Below are 24,043 nucleotides of genomic sequence, written 5' to 3'. Positions count from 1 at the left end.
TGTTCAGTAAATGTGTAGCAGAAACAGGCACAACAGTTGGCTTTTGTAAGACCTTGCTAACTCCTGGAAAATGCACTTGGCTCTCAGATGAGTTACCACTGCTGTTATAGTAATTGTCTGTACAAAATTTTTGAAAAAATATTCTGGTTTTTAATTTTTACAATTCTTGTTGAAACATTTGTCAACATGTATTTTCAGTTTTATACTTTGGAGGTGTTGTCCTTTTCTGAAGGTGACTTTAGGGTATCTCCACTGAGATTAATAATAAAGTTGGCATGGATCTTAAATAAGATATAATTACAGTTCTACTTGCTTTTGAAGTCCAGCTTTGATTTCACAGCACTGCAGTCAGTCAACCTGCTTCTGTGACTTGATCATCTCTGTGTGACTTAGAGGAGGAAGCATTTATTTTCACTTACTTTTTCTGAATGTTTTGCTTTTAAACAAAGCAAAGGATGGAAATAAGTCTGAAAACAAACGTATTTCACTGCTCATCTAAAAAGAAAAACTGCAGAGCTGAGCTAAATATGCTGAGAACAGCTGGTGTGAGTAATATAAGGACTCTGTTTTAATCTAGCACAGTGTGAGAACGTCAGGAGCCAGACTTGTGCTTTATTCCCATGGTGAAACATGCTGGGAGTGTAGTTAAGCAGGACTATCTATAGTACACGGTGCTGTTGCTCAGAGGAAAGTGTGCAAGGTTCCAGTTCTGGACCCAGTAAGCAACTGAGCAACACCTGTCCCAGTTCCCTGACTTCAGCAGAGCTGTTGCACAGGGGCACTGGAACAGGTGGCTGACATGGGCCACCTTATAGTGCTGTGACACATCAAGAAAGAACATCCAGGGTTTGTGTGCAATGTGTGCATGCTCTGGAACTGTGACTGCTCCAAAGCCTGCCCAGTTAGGGAAGGGGATGGAGGTCTTCTCTAAGCAGAACTTTAGCTTGTTCAGGGATGCTGCATGTGGCTCTTTGGATGATTTCAGTGATGCATTGCTTATCTTTCCCAAAGAACGTTAATTTCCCAGCAGAGGTGAAGGATCTGACTAAGCGCATCAGGACAGTTTTGATGGCCACAGCTCAGATGAAGGAGCATGAGAAAGATCCTGAGATGCTGGTGGATCTGCAGTACAGCCTAGCAAATTCCTATGCCAGCACACCTGAGTTACGCAGGACATGGCTCGAAAGCATGGCCAAAATTCATGCAAGAAATGGAGATTTATCAGAGGTAATGTAAATAAATGAACAGGAAATCCATTTGTCTTCAGGCTGAGCTGTTCTGATGAAAAGGGCTTTGAAAGACAAACAGCAGTAGTGAGTTAAGAGAATCATACAGTATCTCTCATCTATTTGAAATAAGAGGAGTACAGGTGATAGGCTCATCCCAGCTTGCCTGATCATGACTACCTGATACGTGCTGGAGCAAGATGTGAAACTGTCTGATAGGGAAGCTGAGGGCAGTGTCACTTTGGCATCTCTGCTGCTTACCCCCATCAGGCACCGTAGCTGTAGTGCAGACGAGGTTATGAGCAGTAAGTAACTCACATAAAGGATTGTCTTCTCCCCCACTATGGCCTAGGAGAGGAGCTTTGCTTATAATGTGTTGTCCTTTTCATCAAAGTCTAAATGGGTGATGCAAAATTCTACTGCATAACCCAGGAATACCTTATTTATTAAGTAATCTTAACGATTGTCTTGAGAAAATCTAGGTATTTACATGAGACACCTCGTGAAATTTACACTTCAGGAGGATTTCATCATTTAATCCTTGATTTTCTTAGATTAGTTTTGTATTCCCTTTTCTGCCTCATGACTTGACAGTGCTGAAAGTACATGCTCGTTATCACATTTATGCTGTAATTCAGTGTACTTTAACATATCCATGTATGTTGGTCTCTCGTTACAGGCTGCTATGTGCTATATTCATATTGCTGCTCTCATTGCAGAGTACCTGAAGAGAAAAGGTACGATCAACATATTCAAAATCAACTGTGTATCTATAAATATTATTGTTGTTCAAAATCGTTTTTGGCTATCCTGCTTTCCTTCCTTATACATAAAGTATTCTTAAAGCAGCTTGAATTCTTCCCAAATACTTTTTTTTTTTTAATATATCATAAATGCTAGTCTTAGACTGGAACAGTGAAAGTGTGTGTTGTGTAAAGAGGTTTAATTAAATGTTTAGCAAGCTAGTGCTAATAGACAATGCTTCACTTGTTAGTCTGTTGTTATTAAATATGCATGTATTAACACATACTGGTAGCAGTATACTAATACCATCTTACAACACCATAGGTTACTGGAAAATGGAAAAGATTTGTACCTCACGTATGCTCCTGGAAGATGCTCAAGTCTCTGATAGTAATGTGTTACTAACAACTCACAATGGAGGAAGTGAGTGCTCTAACCATGCCTGTTTGTGGGTCAAATAACATTAGGAGATCAAACTACTGTTTCCCAATTGATCTGGAAAAATATCAACCAAAGCAAAACTGTTTCTAGTGCATGTTGAAGGCTGTTATAGAAAGCAATGTTGGAAACATCATGAGTTCCTTTCCTGATGCTCTTTGGCTGGTTTGATGGATTGCTCAGAATGCCTCTGATTATGGGCTTTTGCAGCAGGAAAATCCCTCTTGGGTCAATTGGTGTTTAGCATGCAAATCCATGTCCAATTCCTTGGCTATCCAAAGGTGGGAGGGCAGGGGGATGGAATTAATATCAGGTTATCCATATGTAACATAGTATAGATAAAGGGGGTTTTTTAAATCTATGATACTTATTAAAAAATAAAGTGCAGGCTTATATTTTTTAATGCTTCTGTGCTGATGGTTATTTAGTTTATGAAATGTGTATTTCATACTAATTCTTAGCATGAGATATGTTAGCAATTTCCACAAAGAGCAATTTCCAGGGTCAAGGACAAATATCTGGGGAAGAAAGAACATTTTTGGAAAGAATGTAGTCCTTCACTACATTTCAAAGTGTCTGTGGACAAGATGAAAAAATGCATCCTTTTAGAGGAAGCTGTCTGTGAAGAGCAGTATTTCTGAAACAGTTCAGTAGTGGTAAAATACTTTGCCTGTATAAAGATTATAGTAGCTGGAGTGAAGTCATTTTAAACCTGCACTTAAATGGTTTCCAGAACTTGAGAGAGAGAATGGAGGCCACCATCTCAGTGTATATGGGTTAGCTTTTTTAATTGTGCCATAGTAGCATTTTCCTACTTTTAAATTAAATGTGGGCCATGCCAGGTGTTTGTCCCCTCCACTGGCAGCTTTACCTTCTCCACTCCAGAGCAATAAAAAAATCCTTGCAGAACAGACTCTTCCTGGTCTGTAAAGTGTGGTACCTGTGCAAGTTGTTTCTGCTGCAGCCATGGCACTAAGGCCTCAGCTTAACAAATACTCAATTTAAGCTCAGTTTTATTCCTTGTGAGCCTTCCCATCAGCAGCTGCTGCCACCAACCCGAGCTTACTGCCCCATGGCAGCACAGCTGACCCAGGGCAGGACAGGAAAGCCACTGCCAGCATGGTCTGAGCCCAGCACAGGCACAGCATGCCCTGAGCCACCTCCCCTGGGCTGTGGCAGACCGGGGGGACTGCGTGCCCCGGGACACCTGACAGGTGGGACACGTGCAGGTTCCCCAAGTGTGAATTGTGTCACCTCAGCCTGCGAGGGTAATTCCTGTGCACAAAGGAGTGTTGCCCATGAAGCTTTGCAAGGACTGCCAGTACTTACAGCTCAGGAACCAAAATGCCAGAGAGAGGAATAACACTGCATCAGGAAAATGCTATCGTTCCCCTTTGCCTGGAGAAGTGGGTTTCTATCACTGAGGAAAATGTGTAATAGTCTCATAAATTCAATCAGCTCCATTTGTGCTTCTCATTACTTGGGCTGCAAAAAAAATGAACTCATCAGCTCTGTTTTAATGGCATCTAGTAACTTCTTGAAGTATCTGGTTATTTAGTCATTGATAGCCTTTCTTATGACTTGCACTTCAAGGCTTATTTTCCATGGGATGGCCTGCTTTTCTGAGCATTACCCCCAACATTAAAGAAGAAGGTGCTATGAAGGAAGATTCTGGGATGCAAGATACTCCGTATAATGAGGTCAGCAACATTAACATTTATATACCTGTTCTGTATTAACAGAGAGAGTTATTTCTAGTGGATGCCTGTGCATGTTACAACAAATTATAGTGAGTGTACTCACGCAGCATTGAAAGGCACACAGCTTTTGAGTGAAATGTAACAGCTGTTGTACTGGTGTTTAGCTAAGGAGAACATAAAGTACCAGAGCTGGAAGTCAGGGCAGAGGGGAGCCCATGAAGCAAACCCATTCGTCTGCATGAGATGTCAACTATTCAAGTATTTTCATGTTACTGTTTTTTTAGGGTTTTTGTCTAAAGAAGAGATAGGCCACCAATACCTGATTAAACATTGTGTAATTGCAATAAACCTTAATATAGAAGTTCTAGAATAAAAATGAAGTAGTGGGTATGTGCTTTTGCTGCATTGCTGTTAGTTAAATGCCACCAGCTGTCAAGTCACAGAACTATTTGCATTTGTGACATTGCAGAATATTCTCGTGGAACAGCTGGAGTTGTGTGTTGAGTACCTCTGGAAGTCTGAGAGATATGAGCTTATTGCTGAGGTTAACAAGCCTATCATTGCTGTTTTTGAAAAGCAGAGGGACTTCAAAGTAAGTGGGTGTTTGTTTCGGGTCTTTTTAATTATCCCAAGGCAACAGTAAAGATCAAAACTTTTAGGGGAAAAAATGTGCTTTCTTTAAAAGGAACATTTTTTTTCTTCCTGACTGTAATTTCTCTTTTTAATGTTTTGTGCTGTGAAAAAATAAAAAGCTCTGGTGTCTTCCCTGCCTCTTTTCAGCAACAGTAAATGTAAAATTTTTCAAACAAACCTCTTGTCTTAGCCAGTGGATATGATTTTTTACATGGGTTTTAAACCAAGAGCACAATTGCATTGTATTTAAGTTCAGAAAATGCTGATAAATTGTGTGATTTCTTCACATTTTCAGGGTTTCTTAATTTCTTATTTACTTGGCAATTTCAATACATAATGGATAGCTAGATGATAATCCCATTTACTGATTTTTCTGGGTTTAAATTTAAAGAGACCCCAAACGGTAGGTAGCAATAAGCTGTATGCTGAGGAAGCAGGTCCTCAGATTTTAAATTAGCTGAAATTTTGGTTCACTATCCTGAGAAAGTGCTGCCTAGTGGTAATAGTGAATAGCACATCTTTGTGTGGGGTTGGGAGCTGATTGGAGTTGTTGGCACCTTGTTCCCACCTGCCCAAACAACACTTGAGTTCTCTGACCTCTTACTAGGTCAGCACCACCATCTGGTGGTGGGATGATTCTCTTCCTGTGTGACCCTGTACACAAAGGCTCCACTGCCACAAAAGTCCTCAGGAGATGACAGAAACCTTGAAATGAATCTTTAGTGACTGCTAACAAGGTTAAACTACTCCCTTAGCATGTACAGCCATCTTTGCAAAGGTTTGGGAACTCAGTTAAGGAAAGCCACTGTTGTGCAGAGCTGTGGTGGCATTTCCAAAGGTGCTGGAACACCCTCACCTCACCTCCCCTCCCTCTGCCTGTTTGCTCATGCAGAGACTGTCTGACCTGTACTACGACATCCACCGGTCCTACCTGAAGGTTGCAGAAGTAGTGAACTCTGAGAAACGTCTCTTTGGGCGATATTACCGGGTGGCATTTTATGGGCAGGTAAGTGAACTCGGGTTCTTTTGTCTCCACAGAGTCACAGATTTCAGACCTGTTCCTGATATAGTTCAGGGAAGCACTTGGTAGTGAGTCCCAGGGTAGAAACTGCCTCGTGGGTCAGATTCCCAGCAGGATTTATTCAGGAGAGAGAGCACTCCGTTCCCTCTGTGTAAACCACTGCTGTGGATTTAGTGGTGTATTAGAGAACAGACTTGTGTGTCAGCTTTAGTTCTTGACTTCGTCAGGCAAAGCTGAGACTGAGGCAGGGCAGGTTTTTTCAGACTACAACATAAATAGAACCAGATAAGACATCTTTGATATATGGCACTCTCCTCTAATAGAGCTTAAAGCAGAGCAGTATGCAGTAGATGCTTTGTTGTGTTTTTCAATGACTCTGCCTTCTGCTTCCAGGCCACCTCTGATTCTGTGCAATGTACTGTAGAATAGCATTATTCCCTCTGCTGTGCTTCAGCACCCTCGAGGCATTATTTTGTGCTTTCTTCCACCACCAACCAGTGTAGCAATCCAGCATGTTCCTTTTAGTCTTGGTTTTGACAAACATACAATTTCCTGTGCTCTGAAATATAAAGTGTGTAAACAACAGATTGATGTGAATCATTCTGTTTGCTAATTAGATTTTAATGCAGAAATTTGCTCTTTTCTCCTTTTGATCTTATTCAAGGCTGTGGTAAGTCTAGTTCTATTGCATGTTTTGTTTAATTCTCCTCACATATCCTCCATCCTTCCCTCTACTGTTACTTAACATTAATTTTCCTGTGCTCTCAATTCTTTGGTTTGTGGCAGATGAAATAACGTTGCTGCATTCATTGTTGCATCTTGCAAACTAACTTTTGTTTGTTCAGTTACCTGAATTACCGAGCTGTACCTGTCATCATGTTGTGTGTGCACAGTGGGGCCCAGTGCTGCATCATCTCATCTCAGTGGAAATTCCTCCCAGCTTCACTGGGAGCAGGATTGGACCCCTTCTTCCTCTGTTGAAAGTCTGGGGTAGCATTAATGCTGTTTGAATGCAAGCCTGTTTTCCTGGCCTGTGCAGCAGCTCCCAAGTGGAGGGCTGTTGTGTCAGTCCGAGGGGTTTGGCAGCGGTCACTGGAGCACTCTGGGCAGGCAATGGCCGTGGTCCTGGCAGTCCCTTGTAGGAGCAAGCAGATGGGGAGTCAGAGGGGAATAGCAGGTCCTGGCTCTCTGGACAGATCAGCACAGCTGAGCTTGCCAAATGCAAGGAGAAAGTGAGCTGCACCTGAGGAAGGGCAGTTTTTCTTATGCCTGGCCTTCAAAATGGGAGCAGCACAGGGCAAAACAAGACTCTCCTACATGCAGCCTCCTGCCAGCACTCTCCCACAGCCAGTGGCTCTCCCAGTGGGTAATTTAGCTACAGCACTTCTGCTGAACTGGGTTAGCATCTCTGTAACAGTGCAATGACTTTCCAGGTGCCAGTGCCACAAGGGCAATTTCATTTAAAGAGCCTTGGTGCTGTAAGGTGTATGACTTGGTCATAGGTGTGTCTTCCTCTGTTTGTTCCCCCCAGTCACTGGGTTCTAAAGGCAACAAGCACTGCTTTCTCCTTGCCCTTCGCAGGAAAACATGTGATGTGGCTGCTGTTCCTTAAGTGAAATAAAAGCTGCAGAGAAAGCAGATTAGAGAAAAAAAGAATAATGTTAATAGTGGGAGGGAGAATTTTGTGGGTTCTTAGTGGAGAAAGATGATCTGCAGCTGCATCTGAAAACTGTTCTTCAAGCAAAGGCAGAGGCAGTATTTGGTTACTGCATTGCTGTAGGGACTCTGTGCAAGGATAGTTTGAATTAATGTGATCCTCAGGGAGGACTCAGTCGTCTGTTTTCACCAGCAAGCTTTATTTGCCAGCTCAGAGAGCCAGAGCTCATGGCAGCTGCTGTTTTAGACTGTACATTCTGTTAAGGGCCTTTGGTGACAATATCTCATTGCACCAAGTGACCACACTAGCCAGTGCATCTGAGTTTACTCACAGATGAGTGTTTGAGAAGTCAGTACCTTTGTTGAATTAAAAGCCAAAAAAAATCCTGTTAAATATATTGAATCACTGAGAACTCATATTGTGCTGATAAGCAAAGACATTCAAGACATGTTTTTCAGAGCAATGTCAGGTAAAAGTAGAGCTGAGGGCTTGTTCTCCTGTGTGTGCAAGAAGCTCTAGAAGTTGGAGGTCAGTGTTTCACTCACTGTGGAAGGAGATGCTTGCTTAATAGACATGGAGAAGGTTCCATTAGATGCCAATTCCTGGCAGGTCAAGCAGAAGGCTTTACCTCAGCACCTTTCAATAAAGGGCAGAGAAGGGTCTGATGTACTTACTGTGAGCTTCAAGGCTGTGTCTGGAGGAGTGTGGGAAGGAGGAAGGGCCTTATCAGAACTCACACAGTGATAGGCTGTGATTGGATCACAATTGCCTCTCAGAATATCAGAGCACAGTGGAAACCAGTAACCTGCTGTCCAGGAGGTCATCTGCCTTCCATCACCATCAGCTGCTCCCCGGAATAATTTTCATCTGTGAGGCTGTGTTGTCCTTGCAGGACAAAACCAGCCAGGATGAAAATAATCCAGGGATATGCATCGATAATGTAACTTTGGCTGCTTAATATTTTAAAATCCTGAAATTGGAGGATATTTGGCTTCTGAAAAGTATTTAATCTTACTTTTAATAGTCTTTGCCAGACCTACAGCATATGGCAGACATGATTATTTATAGCTCACAGTTAACTTCTGCTTGTCACTTGTCAGCTGAAATACTGTAGGGAATATGTACTTAAATGATGTCTCTTGCATTAGAGATAAGACTAAATCTGTTAGTTGTTTGTTTTCAGGTCTTTTTTTTTAAGTAAAACGATTAACAGAGATATCATCTCTGTTAGTGTGCCATGCAGCATCAGCAGAGATTTGGCGCTTACATATAAATACTGTGTTCCAGCATGCAAACATACACAGAATTAGGGTTTAAGAGCATAAACTATATTCTAGCTTGCTGTCTGATTAATTTGGAAAACATGAGGAGTTTTGTTGAAAACGTTGAATAGTAACAGAAAACAGATGTCTTTTGACAAAAACAGTCCTGAGTAGCGTGTTTAAGTATGGTTGCATCAAACTAATGAGGTTTTCCCACATAAAGCAGTTTTGCTTCAGTGGAAACAAGATCAGAAACCAGATTATAATCTTGTAGATCTTTTCTCAGTGTAATCAATAGGAAGTCAATTGCCTGCCCAGCTCAACAGATGTTTATAGGATGTCAACTTTGGACAAGCTCTAGATTTTTTCTCTAATTACCTGTGAAGTTCTTCATGTGCCTATGGAATTTAATTGATGAATGTTGTTAAAAATCATGCAATGTTAGAAGGTCACTTTGAGACTGATGAAGATGTTGTCAGATGAGCTGCTGTTGCAGCTATTAGTTATTGGTTTCCAGTAATGCCCACAGTACTCCTGGCACTTGCCAAATTAAAAGACAATTTCACTGCCCCTTGTCCTCACTGAAGGAAAAGCCAAAGATGCACATATTTGTTAATCCCTATTGAAATAACATTTAAGGATTTTTCTCCTAAAGAAGCAATGAAATTCATAGCTTATTATATTTTAATTCTGTTTGGTTTGTTTTGTGAAGATTTGCCTAGTCAATAATTTTACAGCGCAAAGTTGAAATACACTTCCAGAGGAAAAGGCTGGATTTTGCATGAGTACCTTCCAAAGAGATTTTGGAGGTATCTCTTGCCTTCATAAATTTCTGCTTCTCTGTCTTTCTACAGATGGTAGTTTGCTTAGGCATATTGTAGAATTCGCTGTCCAAGCTTTCACATCATGTGAAGTTCAAAGGGCCTTGGGTCTGTCATCATTAATGCTGTCTGCCTTTCCCCCTATCCCTGCAGCTTCAGGTGTTTCCCTCTGGGTCACTTTGCTTTAAGGTGAAAGGAAGAGGCTTTGAGTGCAGCTGCAGGGGTGCACATCACCAAATTGGATACGAAATCCTAGGAGGAGGGCTGGTGCTGCTCATGGCATTGGGACGAATCCAGTCCTTGTTGATGGGGCACCTGTTGCTTCCTGCTCAGCTGGGAGAGCTTCTCCTGGAGCACCGAAGTACATGTTCCTCTTGTAGCAGTTGAGTGTCTCACCTGCAGGTGATGCAATGCTCTGTTAATTTTCAGAGGCTGGCATTTCTTCTGAAGCTTGACAGATTCATGTTCAGCCCTTCAATGGAGCCTCTTATTAAAGTCCACTTTAATAATAATAATAAATGGAGCCAAGTCCATCCAGTATATGAAGTAATGACCTTAGCAAAATTGTACCTTTATTGCAAAAAATTTGCTTTCTTTTTCTTTTCAAATGTAAATTATTTTCTAATTGCCTCTGGAAATGGTGCAATTCTGTATGGCCTTTCAAGGTGCCACCAGAGTGTCTCTTCAGCTGCCCTGAGGCGATGCAGACTGGTTCCCAGGTGCTCCCCATGCCATGGCCTGTGTCTGCACACGTGGCTCCCAGAGGATGCACTGGAAGTGACATGCTGCACACTACCCAGCTGGGCTCAGTGTCCAGCAAACAGCTGTTAATTGAACCCAATTATTAAGCTATAAAGAATTTTTGATGTCTAATTTTTAATCCATGAGGGTTTTTTCATCATACATCAGCATTTTCAAGTAAGCCTTTTAACTCTTTAAGCAGCTTAGTCTCTTACGTGAATACATGTGTAGAGATCTTTTCCTGGGTAACTTTAGAGATTGCAGACCAGTATAAACACTGGCCTCTAGGCACATGTCAGCTAGAAGTGCACAGAGGTAAGCTTTTAACTTAGGTGCTGGAAGTGGCCTACTGGATGCTCTGGTGGGTATACAGGCAACCTTGATTCCTGATGTAATCACCTTGTTTTGGCTTTGCTCTGCCTGTTATGTTCACTGTATCCTTCTGTTTCTTTCCGAACAGGGCTTTTTTGAAGAAGAGGAAGGGAAAGAATATATCTATAAAGAACCCAAATTAACTGGCTTATCTGAGATCTCTCAAAGGCTGATGAAACTATATGCAGACAAGTTTGGAATAGATAACGTGAAGATCATCCAGGATTCCAACAAGGTATGGACATGTGGTTTTGCCCAAGGGAGAGAACTGAGTGCATGGCTCACATTTTGAGAGCTGTGCTTCAAATGAATGGCATCTGAGTGTATGTGTAAACTACTAGGAACCCTCCAGACAACTGAAACAAGCCTGGCAGGTGCTGTATGGAAATGCCAGTGTTATAGCAGGGCATCACAGTGGGAGAGGAGCAGATGTTTGCTGCAGTGCAGAAGTAGATGGTTTTCTGTCTCATTTAGCTTTCATCTACTTTTGCCAATGGCTATAGTCAAAGGTCCCACTCTTCTTGGGGATCTCTTGGTTAAGTATCTTTGTATTCATCCAGGATCTGAGTATTACATTTGGAAATGTCAGTTTTCATCGTTATTTATTTATAAATAAATAAATAAATACATCAAAAATGTAACAGATGCCTTGGAAGCTCATCGCACTAAACATAACATTATTGTTTGCTGCTGTAACACAGGTGAACCCCAAAGACCTGGATCCAAAATATGCCTACATCCAAGTGACCTATGTCACACCTTTCTTTGAGGAGAAGGAGGCTGAGGATCGAAAGACCGACTTTGAAATGCACCACAACATCAACCGCTTTGTGTTCGAGACGCCGTTCACACTCTCGGGGAAGAAGCACGGGGGAGTGGAGGAGCAGTGCAAGAGGCGCACCATCCTCACCAGTACGTCTGCTTGCCTGCTGCCCGCTCCCATCCCAGCTTTCCCAGCTGAGCCCAGAAGGGCAGGTTGAGTGCCAGGTGTCCATCAGTTGTGCAGGATGATAACTCATCTTTTCACTGTGTCTGTTGGCAATGTGCTTCCTTACAGACCTGCTGACCATTTTAGGGATAGTTACTTTCATTTAGATGCTTTATTTTTCCTTATAATTGACATCTTAACTATTCTTGCAGTGATGTAACTTGGGAGTGGTTCTGCTGGAGGCAGCTTAGCACTCAGAACCATTTTCTTTTAATAATAAACAAGTCAAAGAAAGAGCCAAGTAGGGTGTCTGTTCTGCTAAGAATAAAACTTGCAGATAGGAATTTTTGTTCAAAATGGGAATAAGATATACTATATAGAATTTTTTTTAAGCTAGAGGTAAGATTTCAATCAGTGTTTTAAGGCAGGAATGTCAGGAGCACTGGATATGTCTTCTTAATGAGTTATATTAAACTGAAGTTTTTTAGCTCCTTATCATGATTGAAATCTCTCTTTTAAAATCTCTCTTTTAAAAAGCCTCCTTTGTGACACTACTATGACATGTCTGAATTTTGATGTATGAGGAACTGAGTTGGAGGCGTTGTTCTCATGGGCAGCCGTGGGCAGAGAGGCTGATGTTCACAGCAAAGGCTCCCAAGTGACAGAAAATCCAGTTTCCCACCAACTTCAGTGCATCTGCTTCCCCCAAAGGACAAAGTGAAAACAACTGCCTACAGTGCAAGCATAGTCACCTAAAAGTTTTCTTCTGGCAAATCAGGAAGTAGGCACTGATGTCTGAGAGTATCTTGTTACATGACATAGCTTTGCTTGTAAGAAGAAAGGAGGAATGGCTTGTGTGTGGTTTTTTTAAGTGCTTGAGCAGCAGTAGGTGTTTTGAGATCTGTATTGAAGCAGGTCGTTTCACTGACTTGAAAGTGCAGCCGTTATGACCTGTCTGGCAAACATAGAGAGGGCTGTTCTTCTGGCAGAGTATTTTCCCTGGGTTATTACATGCTGTCATCAGCTTCCACTGCTCTCAGCCTTGCTCCATCTTTGGTATTAGGTGGGAGTTTGATGACCTTCTCTTCTGCCTTGCTTTTCCCTTTGACAGGGACCTCACCTCAGTGCTTTTCACTAAAGGAAACATTCTTTTTTTCTCTTTTTTTTTTTTCTTGTTTTTTTCCACTCCTCTTTGATAAAGCCATGTATTTTCATTTGTTTCCTGTGTAAACTTAGGTGCTTTTAGTTTGAGAAAAAAGCAAGGCTTATGCTATGACTGGAGAAGTGGTGAAGTCAATTGTGCTTGGGTGGCTGGAGTGGCACCTGCACTGCGCCTCTGCTCCAGAGGCCGCTGGGCACAGGGCAAGGACAGTCTGGCTGCAGTCCTTGGTTCATTGGCTCTCTGCCATGCCTGGGTCGTGCTTCCAGCTCTGGAAGTCCTGGGTTTCCTGCTCTCCAGTGAGACAGACACCCTGTAAACTGGAGCTTATTTAGGTCTGAGCTGACTGGAAGCAGATGCTTAGCAGAGAAGGACATGCATGGAGTTTGGGAGACCTTCCAAAGTATGTAGGGCAATCAGAAAAGAGTGTTAGCTTAGATCAGACTTAATGGACTGTAACAGTACCTTTGCCAAACTCCCTGAGATCCATGAAAGGCCTTGACTGGGAAGTAAAGAGTTTTAAAGGTGAATAATTCCTCTGTCAGCTCCCATAGCAGTATTTAGGTTGAATATTAAAAGAACCTGTTCACTGCTTTAAGGATGATGTTTTAATAGTAGGTTCATCTGCAGGTGGGTGTCCCGGTTTAACCTCAGCTGACAGCTAAGCCCCACACAGCCACTCACTCAGAAAATCAGAAGTGTAAAAGTGAAAAACTCATGGGTTGAGATACAGACAGTTTAATAGGTAAAGCAAAAGCTGCACAGACAAGCAAAGCAAAACCAGGGGTTTATTCACTGTTTCCCATGGGAAGGCAGGTCCAGCCATCTCCAGGAAAGCAGGGCTCCATCACATGTAACAGTGTCTTGGGAAGACAAACACCATCACTCTGAATGTCCCTCCCCTTTCCTACTCCTTTCTCCAGCTGTATATGCTGAGCATGACACCATATGGTCTGGAAAATCCCTTGGGTTAGTTGGGGTCAGCTGTCCTGGCTGTGTCCCCTCCCAACTCCTTATGCACCCCCAGCCTCCTCTCCGGTGTGTGGGATGAGGAGCAGAAAAGGCCTTGATGCTGTGTAAGCCCTGCCCAGCAATAACCAAAACATCCCTGTGCTATCAGGACTGTTTCCAGCACAAATCCAAAGCACAGCCCTCTACCAGCTACTGTGAAGAAAATTATCCCAGCCAACACCAGCACAGTGAATGATTCCCAGTTCAGCTAAGCTAGAGGCTCCTGCCTCTAACATGACATATATTTGATGTGATGGTTTTAGCTGTGGACTTAGCTGAAGTTCAGTGTGGACTTATAATTTGGTGCTTTAACTCAGAAGAAGAAATTTGTGGATTCTAAAATCTGAGCACTGAGAGATTTTTGCCACCTGCATGTGACAGAGCTTGGTATCAAACTGATGAGTTCAAAAGGAAATGCTCTTCCAGTGCCAGGTACATCAGAATTCAGTTTGGACCCATTGTGTCACTTCTACTCATTCAGTGATTAAAACTTAATTTTTATGGATTGATAAAGAGATTGACAAAGTCGAAAGTTAATACTTTGACTTAATTGTTTTGCTGTCCGAGATAGTCTCTTGTTGGGTGAGTTCTCTGATCCATTTCTCTCTCTCGAGTAGCCAGTCACTTGTTTCCCTACGTGAAGAAGCGGATCCAGGTCATAAGCCAAACCAGCACAGAGCTGAACCCCATTGAAGTGGCCATTGATGAGATGTCCAAAAAGGTTTCAGAGCTCAATCAGCTTTGCACAATGGAAGAAGTGGACATGATCCGACTGCAGCTCAAGCTCCAAGGAAGTGTCAGTGTCAAGGTAATGACAATTTCCTGCCTTTTTTGTCTTTTTTTTTAAATGCATATACCTAAATTTTTATTCTGATTTTCATAATTCTTTGGCATATCTTATATTCCAGTGCTGTTAGACTCCACTGTAAACACACTAAGGAATGGAAAGTTTTCCACTGGCATTGGTGACTACTGGTTTTATATGCTAATATAATTATTTCATTTAAGTCTACTCTAAGTAAAAATGAAGACCTTTCCAACAAGACCATAGCATATCACTTGAGAATATGGCCCATCACAAGCAAGCAGATTATTTAAAGGGAGTTTTGCTAGGACTGGCTTTGTCATTTCCTGTTTAAGAAAGTTGGGATTGTGAAAGGCATGTGTATTCCTGGTGCTCTCATGGAAATGTCTTCAAACAAACATGTAGCTGTCTGGGTGGTCAGCTAGCTGGGGACTTCAAAAGGCCAGCACAGATCTGCAGCTTGTACAAGGTTGAGCAGCTCCTGTTTCCTCAGTAAAACTCCTCAGCTTCCATCCTGGTGACAAAAGGAGTGAGGTGATATTCTCACAGGCTAGGTTGCCTGAGGCCAGTCTCCAGGCCTTGGAACACAAGAAAAACAACAGTGAATGGCTTGTTCTCTGAACCTAAACTGTGTATTTTTCACCTAGGTAAACGCTGGACCAATGGCCTATGCTCGTGCTTTTCTTGAAGAAACAAATGCTAAGAGATATCCTGATAATCAAGTGAAGCTGCTGAAGGAAATCTTCAGGTAAACATTAATTTTAGGTTTTTCACCCCTGCATAGCACATAGGACACTCTGCGTGGCACAGGTAGGTGAGACATGAAATCAGGCTGATTTCAACCAGCCTAATTTACATCTGCATTTACCCTATCTTACAAGTAATTCCTAACAAACATTTACTGGAGTTTTGGGCTGCCCTAGTAGAATATATTCCTTTTCATCTGAGAATGAATTCTGAAATTCTATTTCTAGCAAGGTGCAATTTGCAAGGGGGAGAAGAGATACAGCACTGTGTGTGTATATATAGATAGATAGTTTTTTTCATTACCACAAAACTTGTATCATTGTTTTTTTGTGGTTTTGTGCTTGCAGGCAGTTTGCTGAAGCCTGTGGACATGCCCTCGATGTCAACGAACGCCTTATTAAGGAGGACCAATTTGAGTATCAGGGAGAGATGAAGTCTCATTACAAGGATATGCTCAGCGAGCTCTCTGTAGTTATGAATGAACAGGTCAGAACATCTATTTTGGTGCTGGTTAGGCTCAATGAGGGTGGCTAAATGTGTCTTCTAGTGACAAATGAAGCTGTAGAGCAAAATACTAGAAGTAAAACCTTTCAAGGCAATAGTCACTGAGAAAACAGTTTACGTTTTTGTTTTGGTTTTTGTTTCTTCCCCTCTTTTTTTTTTTTTGTTTAAATAGAGGTATGTTCTATATGCTGAATCTGATCAACAAAGATCTGTCTTCTGCCTGCCTTGCTACATATTGAAAAGCTGAATGTTTGTGGGGCTAAATGCTGACTGGGGTTTAGAAGGATAGAAAGATAGTCAGTCTAAACTAGTGCTTTATGCTGTGCTTACTTTGTCCTATAGCTGTGATGTATTTAATTAAAACGGTAAATTGCTATTAAGATGTAGCTTGTAACCACAGGAGGTATTTTTATCATTTCTATTTATATTCATCTTTCAGAGAAAGTTATTTTTCAAAATTTTTTTCATTTGAATACACTGTCAGAATAGATGTCATATATTTTAGCAGCTTCAGAAGGATGAGCATGCACGGGTACATTATATGAACTGCATCCCAAAATTCTGAATTGGACTCCAGTGCATACTTACAGCTATTCTACTGCTGTGTCCAGGCAGAATATTTTTTTAAAGTTTTCTGTTTCAATAAATATTGAGTGATTCTGCATACTGAAGTGCTAATTAAACCATGTTTAATTATATCTCTGCATGCTTTTGCGTAGGCTACCTTAGATCGCATCTGATAAACAGTTCCTCTCTAGCAGTTGTGCTGCATTTCCAGGTGCCTGTAGCATCCAAAAGCACTGTTGGTGTAGAGTTACTTGGCTTAACCACTGGTGTCAGTGGTGGCATCTCATGGAAGTGCCTAATTGGCACTCCATTACCCCATGCTGTATTATTCATCTTCACATATGAGGAGAATAAGGATTGATCTGAATTTTTTGCCCATTGTTGTACTTACTGTGGAATTGTATGAGTTTTTCACTGGATGTAAAGCTCCTAATTGCTTGGAGGCCTGGTGCCTGTCAGGTGGGGGTCGAACTCAGGGGTGCTGCAGTTTTGGGAGTTGTGCTCCTCTCCTGTTTAAGTGTATAAAGATTTGTGAGCCTCAAGTATTCCAGTGATTTTATCATAACTACTATTTATCACTGTTATATTAAGTATGTAAGTGTTAAGGTTATTATTTGTTAATCAATATTCATGCATCTCCCAAGGAGTTTATTTTGGCCATCTAATCAGTGTGCATAGGCAGCACCATATGTCTTGTGTGAACCACTGTTCCCCACAAGAATGGGGAATGGATGGTCAGCTCAAACGAGGCATGAGCAGCCCATGAGCTTCAGCATTCATAAAATATTTGGAGAGTTCTGTTAAATGCTCATACCTGTATTTGTATCAGTGAGCTCTGTGAGTTTTCTTCATGTAAATGAAAACACTAAATAGTACAAAATTACTCGTACAAAGCAATGCTAATGTGTAAAGAGTTCATCCAACAAAAGTCAAAATTGTCATCTGTTTTACCAAAATCATCTGAATTTTGAAGTCCACCCTGAAAACAGTCTCCCACTTGCAGTCCTTTGGGGAAGCCTAAAAAGTGACAGCCCCATTTTCCAGGCAGTGTGAGGTTTTGAGAAAACTCTACTCCTCTTGCAGTGAATTCATGAACTCCCTGCTTCTGAGCAGAGTATTGCCTCAGAGAAATCACATGCCATAAACTGTGGCTGAAATATTTATCTCACAGTTGGAAAGCTTGAGGCTCTCTTGCATCTGTGCTCTGTGCTTTATACCAGTACAATTTGCCATCTTTCCCATTGTCGTATTCAAGAGAGTTTTGTTTCTCACCTACTGACAGTGACTTTTTCATCACCATATGTTTTTCTCTTTTTTGTTTTGTTTTCTGTTTCTTTTCTGACAGCTCTGTCATGGTCCTTGCTTATACAGCTTCTCTTCTTCCCTGTCTAACATTTCCCTCAATACTATAGCCAAAAGTGGTATGTTCATTTTTCTTACATCTATTTTTTCTTTTAATGTCACATACTTCCCTCATTTGCTGGTTTTTCTGCTGGGTGTTTGTTTAATTTCATCTCTAATGACTCCCTTCTCAGGGAGTTTAAAAAAAAATGATCCAAGGTATATGTGTGATGTGTTGTCCATGAGCAGCCTCAAGAGGCCTGTTCTTTAAGATCCTAGTTGCGAACTTTGGGGAGGCCAGTGAGGCAGCTCGACAAGAGGCCCCTAATGCAAAAGCAAGTGCCAATAGTAGCAAAAGGGAGTGCCCAAGTCCCAGTGCTCTTCCTGCAGCCCATTGTGTGAGAGCAGCTCATTCCCAGAGCTGCCCCAGCTGCTGGCTCAGGCACTGAAGCTGACTGTGGTCATGTCTGCCGAGTGACAGCTGAGGTGTGGCTGACCTGCAGCCCTGGCCAAGGACAGCTCGGGGTTGATGGTGTAGGGTTACACCTGGAGCTTTGTCAAGGGGAGAGGTTTCTCATCCATTGCTGGTGCTGTGTGGTCAGTGGGGGTGGCCCTGTCTCTGCTGTGGACGCTTCAACAAAGCGCCCATGGAGGAAAACAGGTTTTCAGTCTGCTTTTATAGAAGTAGGAAAAAAGAGCTATTACCAAGGCTAGAAGAGCTTCTTCAGAAAAAGATCTTCCTTCTTGCCAAAGCCTATCCATAGGACAGAGAAGAGCAAGCTTTTGCCACTGCTGCTCCCCTGCAGCTCTGCCCACAGGCTCAGCCTGGCACTTGGTCACAGCCCTGCTGCTGGGTGTGTGCAGCTCTGTGGGGCTGCTGCATCTCTGAATGACTGCATGGGCAGAGCTGGGCCTGTCTGTGCCACGGTCAGGAGGTGCTAATGCAGGTGTCTTGAAGTTTGTAAAGTGTAGGGGACTTTTCAGCTGTGAGAGTGGTGCAGTTCAGGGAACCCTATGGAGCTTGGCAGAAGCCAGCCCAGCCCCCCTGACTCAGAAGATGTCACCCCTGTCCCTGCAGCCTCCATTTGCCAGGGAAAGGTCCTTTTCCTCTGTCAGATCCTTGGCATCATTACAGTAAATCTAACAATTTAAAAATGGGAAATCCCTGGTTAAACAATGGACACATCAGACACCAAGCTATTCAGATCTGTCTCACTGTTGCTTATTTTTTCTCTTTTTTTCTGAAAAGATTGCGTACAAGGAGGATTCAGCAAAACATCCAGGGATGGAGCGCACATATTCACGAGTCATCCATAGAGCTAGCTCCTCTGTGCCAGCAGCCACCACTCCAGCAAATCCTGATGCTTGACTGCAGTGTGGGGACCATACGGCCTCAGGAAGATCTGGTGTCTGGGGTGGGGTTTGTCCTTTGTTGTTTGGGGTATTTTGTCTTTTAGATTAATAGTACTGAAAATTAAGTTGAACATGGACAATACCAGGAAAAGGCTTTGAGGGTTAAGATTTTAATTTATTGGAAGTCTTCACAGTGTTATTTTTAAAAATGCAAGCTTGAGAATTTTTTTTTTTTGCCTGCCCCAATATTTGCACATTCCCTCTCTTTTTTTTTCCTTTTTTCTTTTTTGTTGTCAATTTTTGGTTTTGAGCAGCCTTTATTAAGCCAGGCTGATTATGAAATTCCCATTGAACAGATAGGTACACAGCAAACCCTAAATTTGCTATAAATTATAATATATCTAATACTAAGTCCTAGTATACGCATATTTTAAAGGTCAGAGTGGATGTTTTATAACATTTAAGCATATTGCAATTGTAAATAGAAGATGTGTAAAATATGTCATTTTTACAAAATTTAAAAAATATCTTTTTAGTTAATTATGACAGTACTAAGAATATGGATAACATTTCAGTTACCATTATATTAAAATATTTGTGTATGTGTATAAAAGCGTCCATAAAATTTTCTCTTTGAAGGTCTGTGCATTGGTTCATTCCTAGGACAGCACTCTCCGGAGTGGTGGTGATCAGTATGCCTCCTGCATCCCAACTGTCTGTCGTGTTTTGGATGCTGATAGAGACACTGGTGACCATCTGCAGAATGTGGCTTTGGATTCTCTTCATGACCCCAGACTGAAGTCACCCTGTGAGAAACAGGCTTGGTGTAGTTCTCCTGCTTGAGGCCAAGAAAACTCTGATTTTCCTTTGAAGTTCATAGTCCCAGATTTTGCCGAGGGCACGCTGGGAAACTTTGTGCCTTTAGTGAGATGTTTGTTTCAGTTTCTGCATCATGTGGGGATAAGGTGGAGTGATTCTGCCAGTTCTTAGGAGTTCCCTGAATGTTCATTCATGTTCATTCATAGAAAATCCCTGCTTTCAGCAGTCCCTGCTTTTAGTGCCTGTGTGTTACAATTATTCTTTCCTATGCACACAGTCCCCACAATTCTGCTAAGCTGTTTTTTTCTGTTTAGCTCATTTTTTCTTTCCTATGCACACAGTCCCCACAATTCTGCTGTTTTTTTCTGTTTAGCTCATTTTCCCTGGAGAAGCTCTGGTGATTCCTCTGAGGGCTCCACAGGTTTGTTCAGGGCAGAGGCCAGCGCTATGTCTTTCCACCTGGGGGTACCAGGAGGAATTTTCCAGTCTTTTGCCCCATTCTGCCCTCCTGTCTCTTCTCATAACACGCCAAGTGCACAAGTGGTGCATCTCAGCTGGAGTTGTAGCCTGGCCCTGCAGGCCAGAGCTGAGGGCAGCCTCTGAATTCACCCCATGTCTGTATGCAAGATAGAGGTGCCATCACCCAGCCTTTACCTGCTTGCAGATGTTGCCAGCACCTGCTGCTGTCTCACGCAGCAGATCAGGAGTTTTCCAGAATTCTTTGCTAAGGTTTGAAATCTCCCCCAGTGTCCTTGCCTGGTGGGGGAAGGAGGGGAGTGGTTGGGACAGGCACACCATGGTTTGGGATGGCCCTGCAGTGTCAGTGCAGGGACAGCGTGACCCTCACCTGGGGCTTGGGAAGAGCCCAAGTTCTCACCTGGGCACTGCACAGCAGCATCAGCCACACAACTGGATGGGAGCTGAGCCCTCCTCAGCCTCACCTCGACAGGCCCAGCTCTGCTCTTCAGACATTGCTCTGCAAAACCAGTAGTCTACTGAAAGGAATGATGTCTGGCCCAAATTTTAACTTGCTTTATGCTGTATATATAGTGGTAGTTGAAGTTTTACCTGCTGTTTATATATGTATATATATGAGAGGAACCCATATATATTATATATATATATATATATCATCAGTGGTGGCAGCAGGACTGCGCCATACAGAGAGGTAAGTGAGCACTGAGTCCTCTTGTCCCTTGGTTTGTTGGTCTCACTGGACTCATTTTGTGTTTATGATGATTTGTGTTTATGGATGGGTACTTCAGAAGCCATCAAGGTGATCTGGAGACAGACTGTTTCTAATTAATGTTCACAAGAAATGAGCAACTGCATCTGTTGTTGGCCATCTTTGGGAATAACTAGATGGCAAAAGCATGGTTTGCACTGAGGGAATGTTGCAGGTTGGTGCCAGGCTGGCCTGAAGCCAAGCTGTGGTCTGTAAAGCAGAGGTAAGGAAATCCCTGGATTGTTTTCTCAATAAGTTGCACACGTAATGAGTTTCATGAGTAAGTCCAAGGGCTGTGGGATTTGGTTTATTTTAAGCAACCAGCTCTGCAGCCTCCTCTGGGGCTTGAGAACCAGCTCATTTTCTGGAGTTGCCTTGTTGCTAGTGTTAGAGATGCTCAGGCTTGAGTGTAGCTGGGTCCTTGCTCCAGATGGCTCTTCCCTTCCTGCTGTGTTCACACACTTTAAACTTCGTCAGGTGAAGGCAATTAGCACAAACATTAGCTTTGAACCAAGGCTGCAGCAGGGAGAGAAAACAAAAGCATTAGACCACGGATGGTCCCAGCGTTTGAGGGGAGAGGATAAAAGAAATGCAGGACTCATTGTGAGGCTGTAGGATGATTACAGGCACAGGGTTCGGCCCTTTACCATGATAAAATTCAGCAACCCAAACTTGGTAAGTCAGATGTGTAGCACTGGATCTCATACCCACCCTGTCCATGATGCTGTAGGAAAAGGCTCTTCATACAACTGCTGCTTTTTAAACTCATAGGATTATATGAGGTCTGCACTATTTTTTCTTTTCTACCACAAGCTCCACTTTGAGACTCCTTTTGTCTAGGGCAGCCACAAGATCATGATGCCTGTTCTTGGAGCTGAGGTTTTCTCCAGTAAATCATTTCACAGTCTATTCTTACACCTTTTCCTCCAGCTGGAGGAGGTTCATCCCCCTGGTGCTGTAGGCGAAGCTGATGAAAGATTCCTTTTCATCCAAGGAAGAAGATCTGCCTGTGCCAGACTCAAATTGAGCTTCTTTAAAAACTTTACAGAGTGCAAAAGAAATTATTCATGTTTGTTACTTAGTGGAAGCTATCTCAACACCCCAAAAGGAGTTAAGTGTTATACATATTTTATGTTTAATCACATCTTTAGTGACACCCAACCACAACCAAAGGCTTAAATTTCAATTAGAGGGAGATGTATTAAATGTTTAATAGGAATCATTCCTTACAGGGTAATTATATCTTAACATTAACTGGAGAAATGTTATATTGGCAACATAATATTGATCTGAAGAGGAATATTAATTTTTTATTTTATTTTTGGATAATATCCAAATGAGAAATGGAAGGGGATGATCTATACCATGCATAGTCCAGACACACCGCCCCTGTGCTGGCCATCCATGGGCCTGGATCTGGGAAGAAGTGAAATTGCATCCATACATAGCTTTAAATGTGGATTTTTTGATCTCAGCATGAAAACTGTTGTCCCACATGTGCTGAGAAGCTCCAGGCTGACCTTTTACGTCAGTTTGAAAGTTTTTTAAACTGGTAAATGACTACTCAATATTTCAGCTCCCAAGTAACATGGGAGGATGAATCTTCAAGACAGATGATCTATCAAGCATATCTGCTATGAACTTCAATGTGTTTACCAATTTTTAACAAGTTTGGTATGCATGCAAAAGATTTTTCTTGTAATATTTAGATTATCATAAAAATAATCAGCAATACACATTCACAACAAATAAAACCATGAAGTGAGCTCTGAACCTAGGCAGTTAAAATCAAAGGATGTTTAAATCAAATATGAAATGAGAACAAAGAAATAGGATTTGGAGGAAAGCCTTCAAAGATGCAGAAAAAGAAGAAAATTTTAATAACCAAACAAACTAGAATGCATTTCTCATTTAAGAGAATTGCTTTGAGATAAATTAAAACTAATCCAAGAGGCAAGGAACAGCCAAGCCCATGTAGAACTACGACCATGACCAGGAAGGACCTTCAGCTTCACCATTGCTGCATCCCCTCTGCTTTCACACGAGCTGCTTGGACAGGAACCACCAGGCACAAACCACCCCAGCCCCACACCAGTTTCCTGTTCCTTCTGCCACCACTTTGCTGTCTGGAAGCCACAGCTTCCAGCAGTGGGAAGGGGGTTTTTTTTAATTTTGTTTGAGGTTCTTTTGCTTTTGCAGTAGCCCCAAGTGCACACATGCTGACAAGGAAGGGCAGGGTCCCACTCTGGTGAGCACACGCTGCAACAGCGGAGAGAAAACTTCCTGCGGGTCTTTTGGGCTGCCAAGGTGCCATGGGCCAGTTCCCTGCAGGAGAGCACCTGCTTGGCTTCAGCTCCCAGGTGAGCCTGTGATGGGAACAGCTGCTGTGCACCAGAGCAGAGCACGGCTCATGGGAGATCAAAGTGTGAACACAGAGTTTGCGGACAGTGGGTCGGGACTTCCCCAAGATCAGAAGTGCTGGAGCAGTGCAGTGTCCAAGCTGCCAGGGCTGGGACACTGGGATCACAAGGCCCCAGGATCGTTATCCCCTGCCTCGTCACAAACCCGGTCTTGTGGCCATTCACACAGTTCTGCTCCACTGCCTCCTTCAGGGCTGATCTCTCGTACTTCAAGCACAGAATCCTTCTTACTGCAAAACACAACTGAAATTATTTGCTAACTAAAAATGAACAGAATAACTAATTTTAGTTGGGAAAAGCAGGGGGAACTTTGGAAAATGCCAACCTGATGCTTTTGTTTCAAAATTACTTAAATCAGGGATGTGCAGAGTTTGCTCCAAATGAGGCTGTGCCCTCCACACCAGCTCCCAGCGGGGCTGAGGCAGTCCCTGACAGACCAGGGTGGGCTCATGGCCAGTGGCAGGCCATGCAGACCCCAGCCTGGGTGCCCCCAGCTCTCCCTGCACGGGCCCTTCCAGCCCGTTTTTGTTTGCAGTCCACAGAGAGCAG

The 24,043-nt window shown here is 42.6% G+C and overlaps 1 protein-coding gene across 16 annotated transcripts in view; it reads left to right on the top strand.

Moving 5' to 3' along the window:
- DOCK10 (dedicator of cytokinesis 10) overlaps positions 1–19,668 on the top strand; it is a 121,567-nt gene extending 101,899 nt beyond the window's left edge. For 5 of the 16 annotated variants that reach the window (XM_017740088.1, XM_017740095.1, XM_017740091.1 and 2 more), the window contains exons 45-58: positions 1,012–1,227; positions 1,906–1,963; positions 2,295–2,393; positions 4,002–4,108; positions 4,578–4,700; positions 5,634–5,747; positions 6,427–6,432; positions 10,704–10,850; positions 11,317–11,527; positions 14,331–14,521; positions 15,166–15,266; positions 15,613–15,751; positions 17,682–17,757; positions 18,927–19,668. In XM_017740088.1, the coding sequence (XP_017595577.1) occupies positions 1,012–1,227; positions 1,906–1,963; positions 2,295–2,393; positions 4,002–4,108; positions 4,578–4,700; positions 5,634–5,747; positions 6,427–6,432; positions 10,704–10,850; positions 11,317–11,527; positions 14,331–14,521; positions 15,166–15,266; positions 15,613–15,751; positions 17,682–17,757; positions 18,927–18,994 (1,656 nt within the window). In that variant the 3' untranslated portion in view covers positions 18,995–19,668. The remainder of the gene's footprint in view (positions 1–1,011; positions 1,228–1,905; positions 1,964–2,294; positions 2,394–4,001; positions 4,109–4,577; positions 4,701–5,633; positions 5,748–6,426; positions 6,433–10,703; positions 10,851–11,316; positions 11,528–14,330; positions 14,522–15,165; positions 15,267–15,612; positions 15,752–17,681; positions 17,758–18,926) is intronic. The other 11 variants (XM_017740092.1, XM_017740098.1, XM_017740097.1 and 8 more) reach the window with 6 other exon arrangements.
- The last annotated feature ends 4,375 nt before the right edge of the window (positions 19,669–24,043 follow it).

The sequence above is a fragment of the Corvus brachyrhynchos genome, unplaced genomic scaffold, assembly GCF_000691975.1.
Source record: "Corvus brachyrhynchos isolate BGI_N302 unplaced genomic scaffold, ASM69197v1 scaffold1337, whole genome shotgun sequence".
Taxonomy (NCBI): Eukaryota; Metazoa; Chordata; class Aves; order Passeriformes; family Corvidae; genus Corvus; species Corvus brachyrhynchos.
Note: the sequence above shows the minus strand (reverse complement) of the source record. Positions and strands in the feature narration are given on the sequence as shown.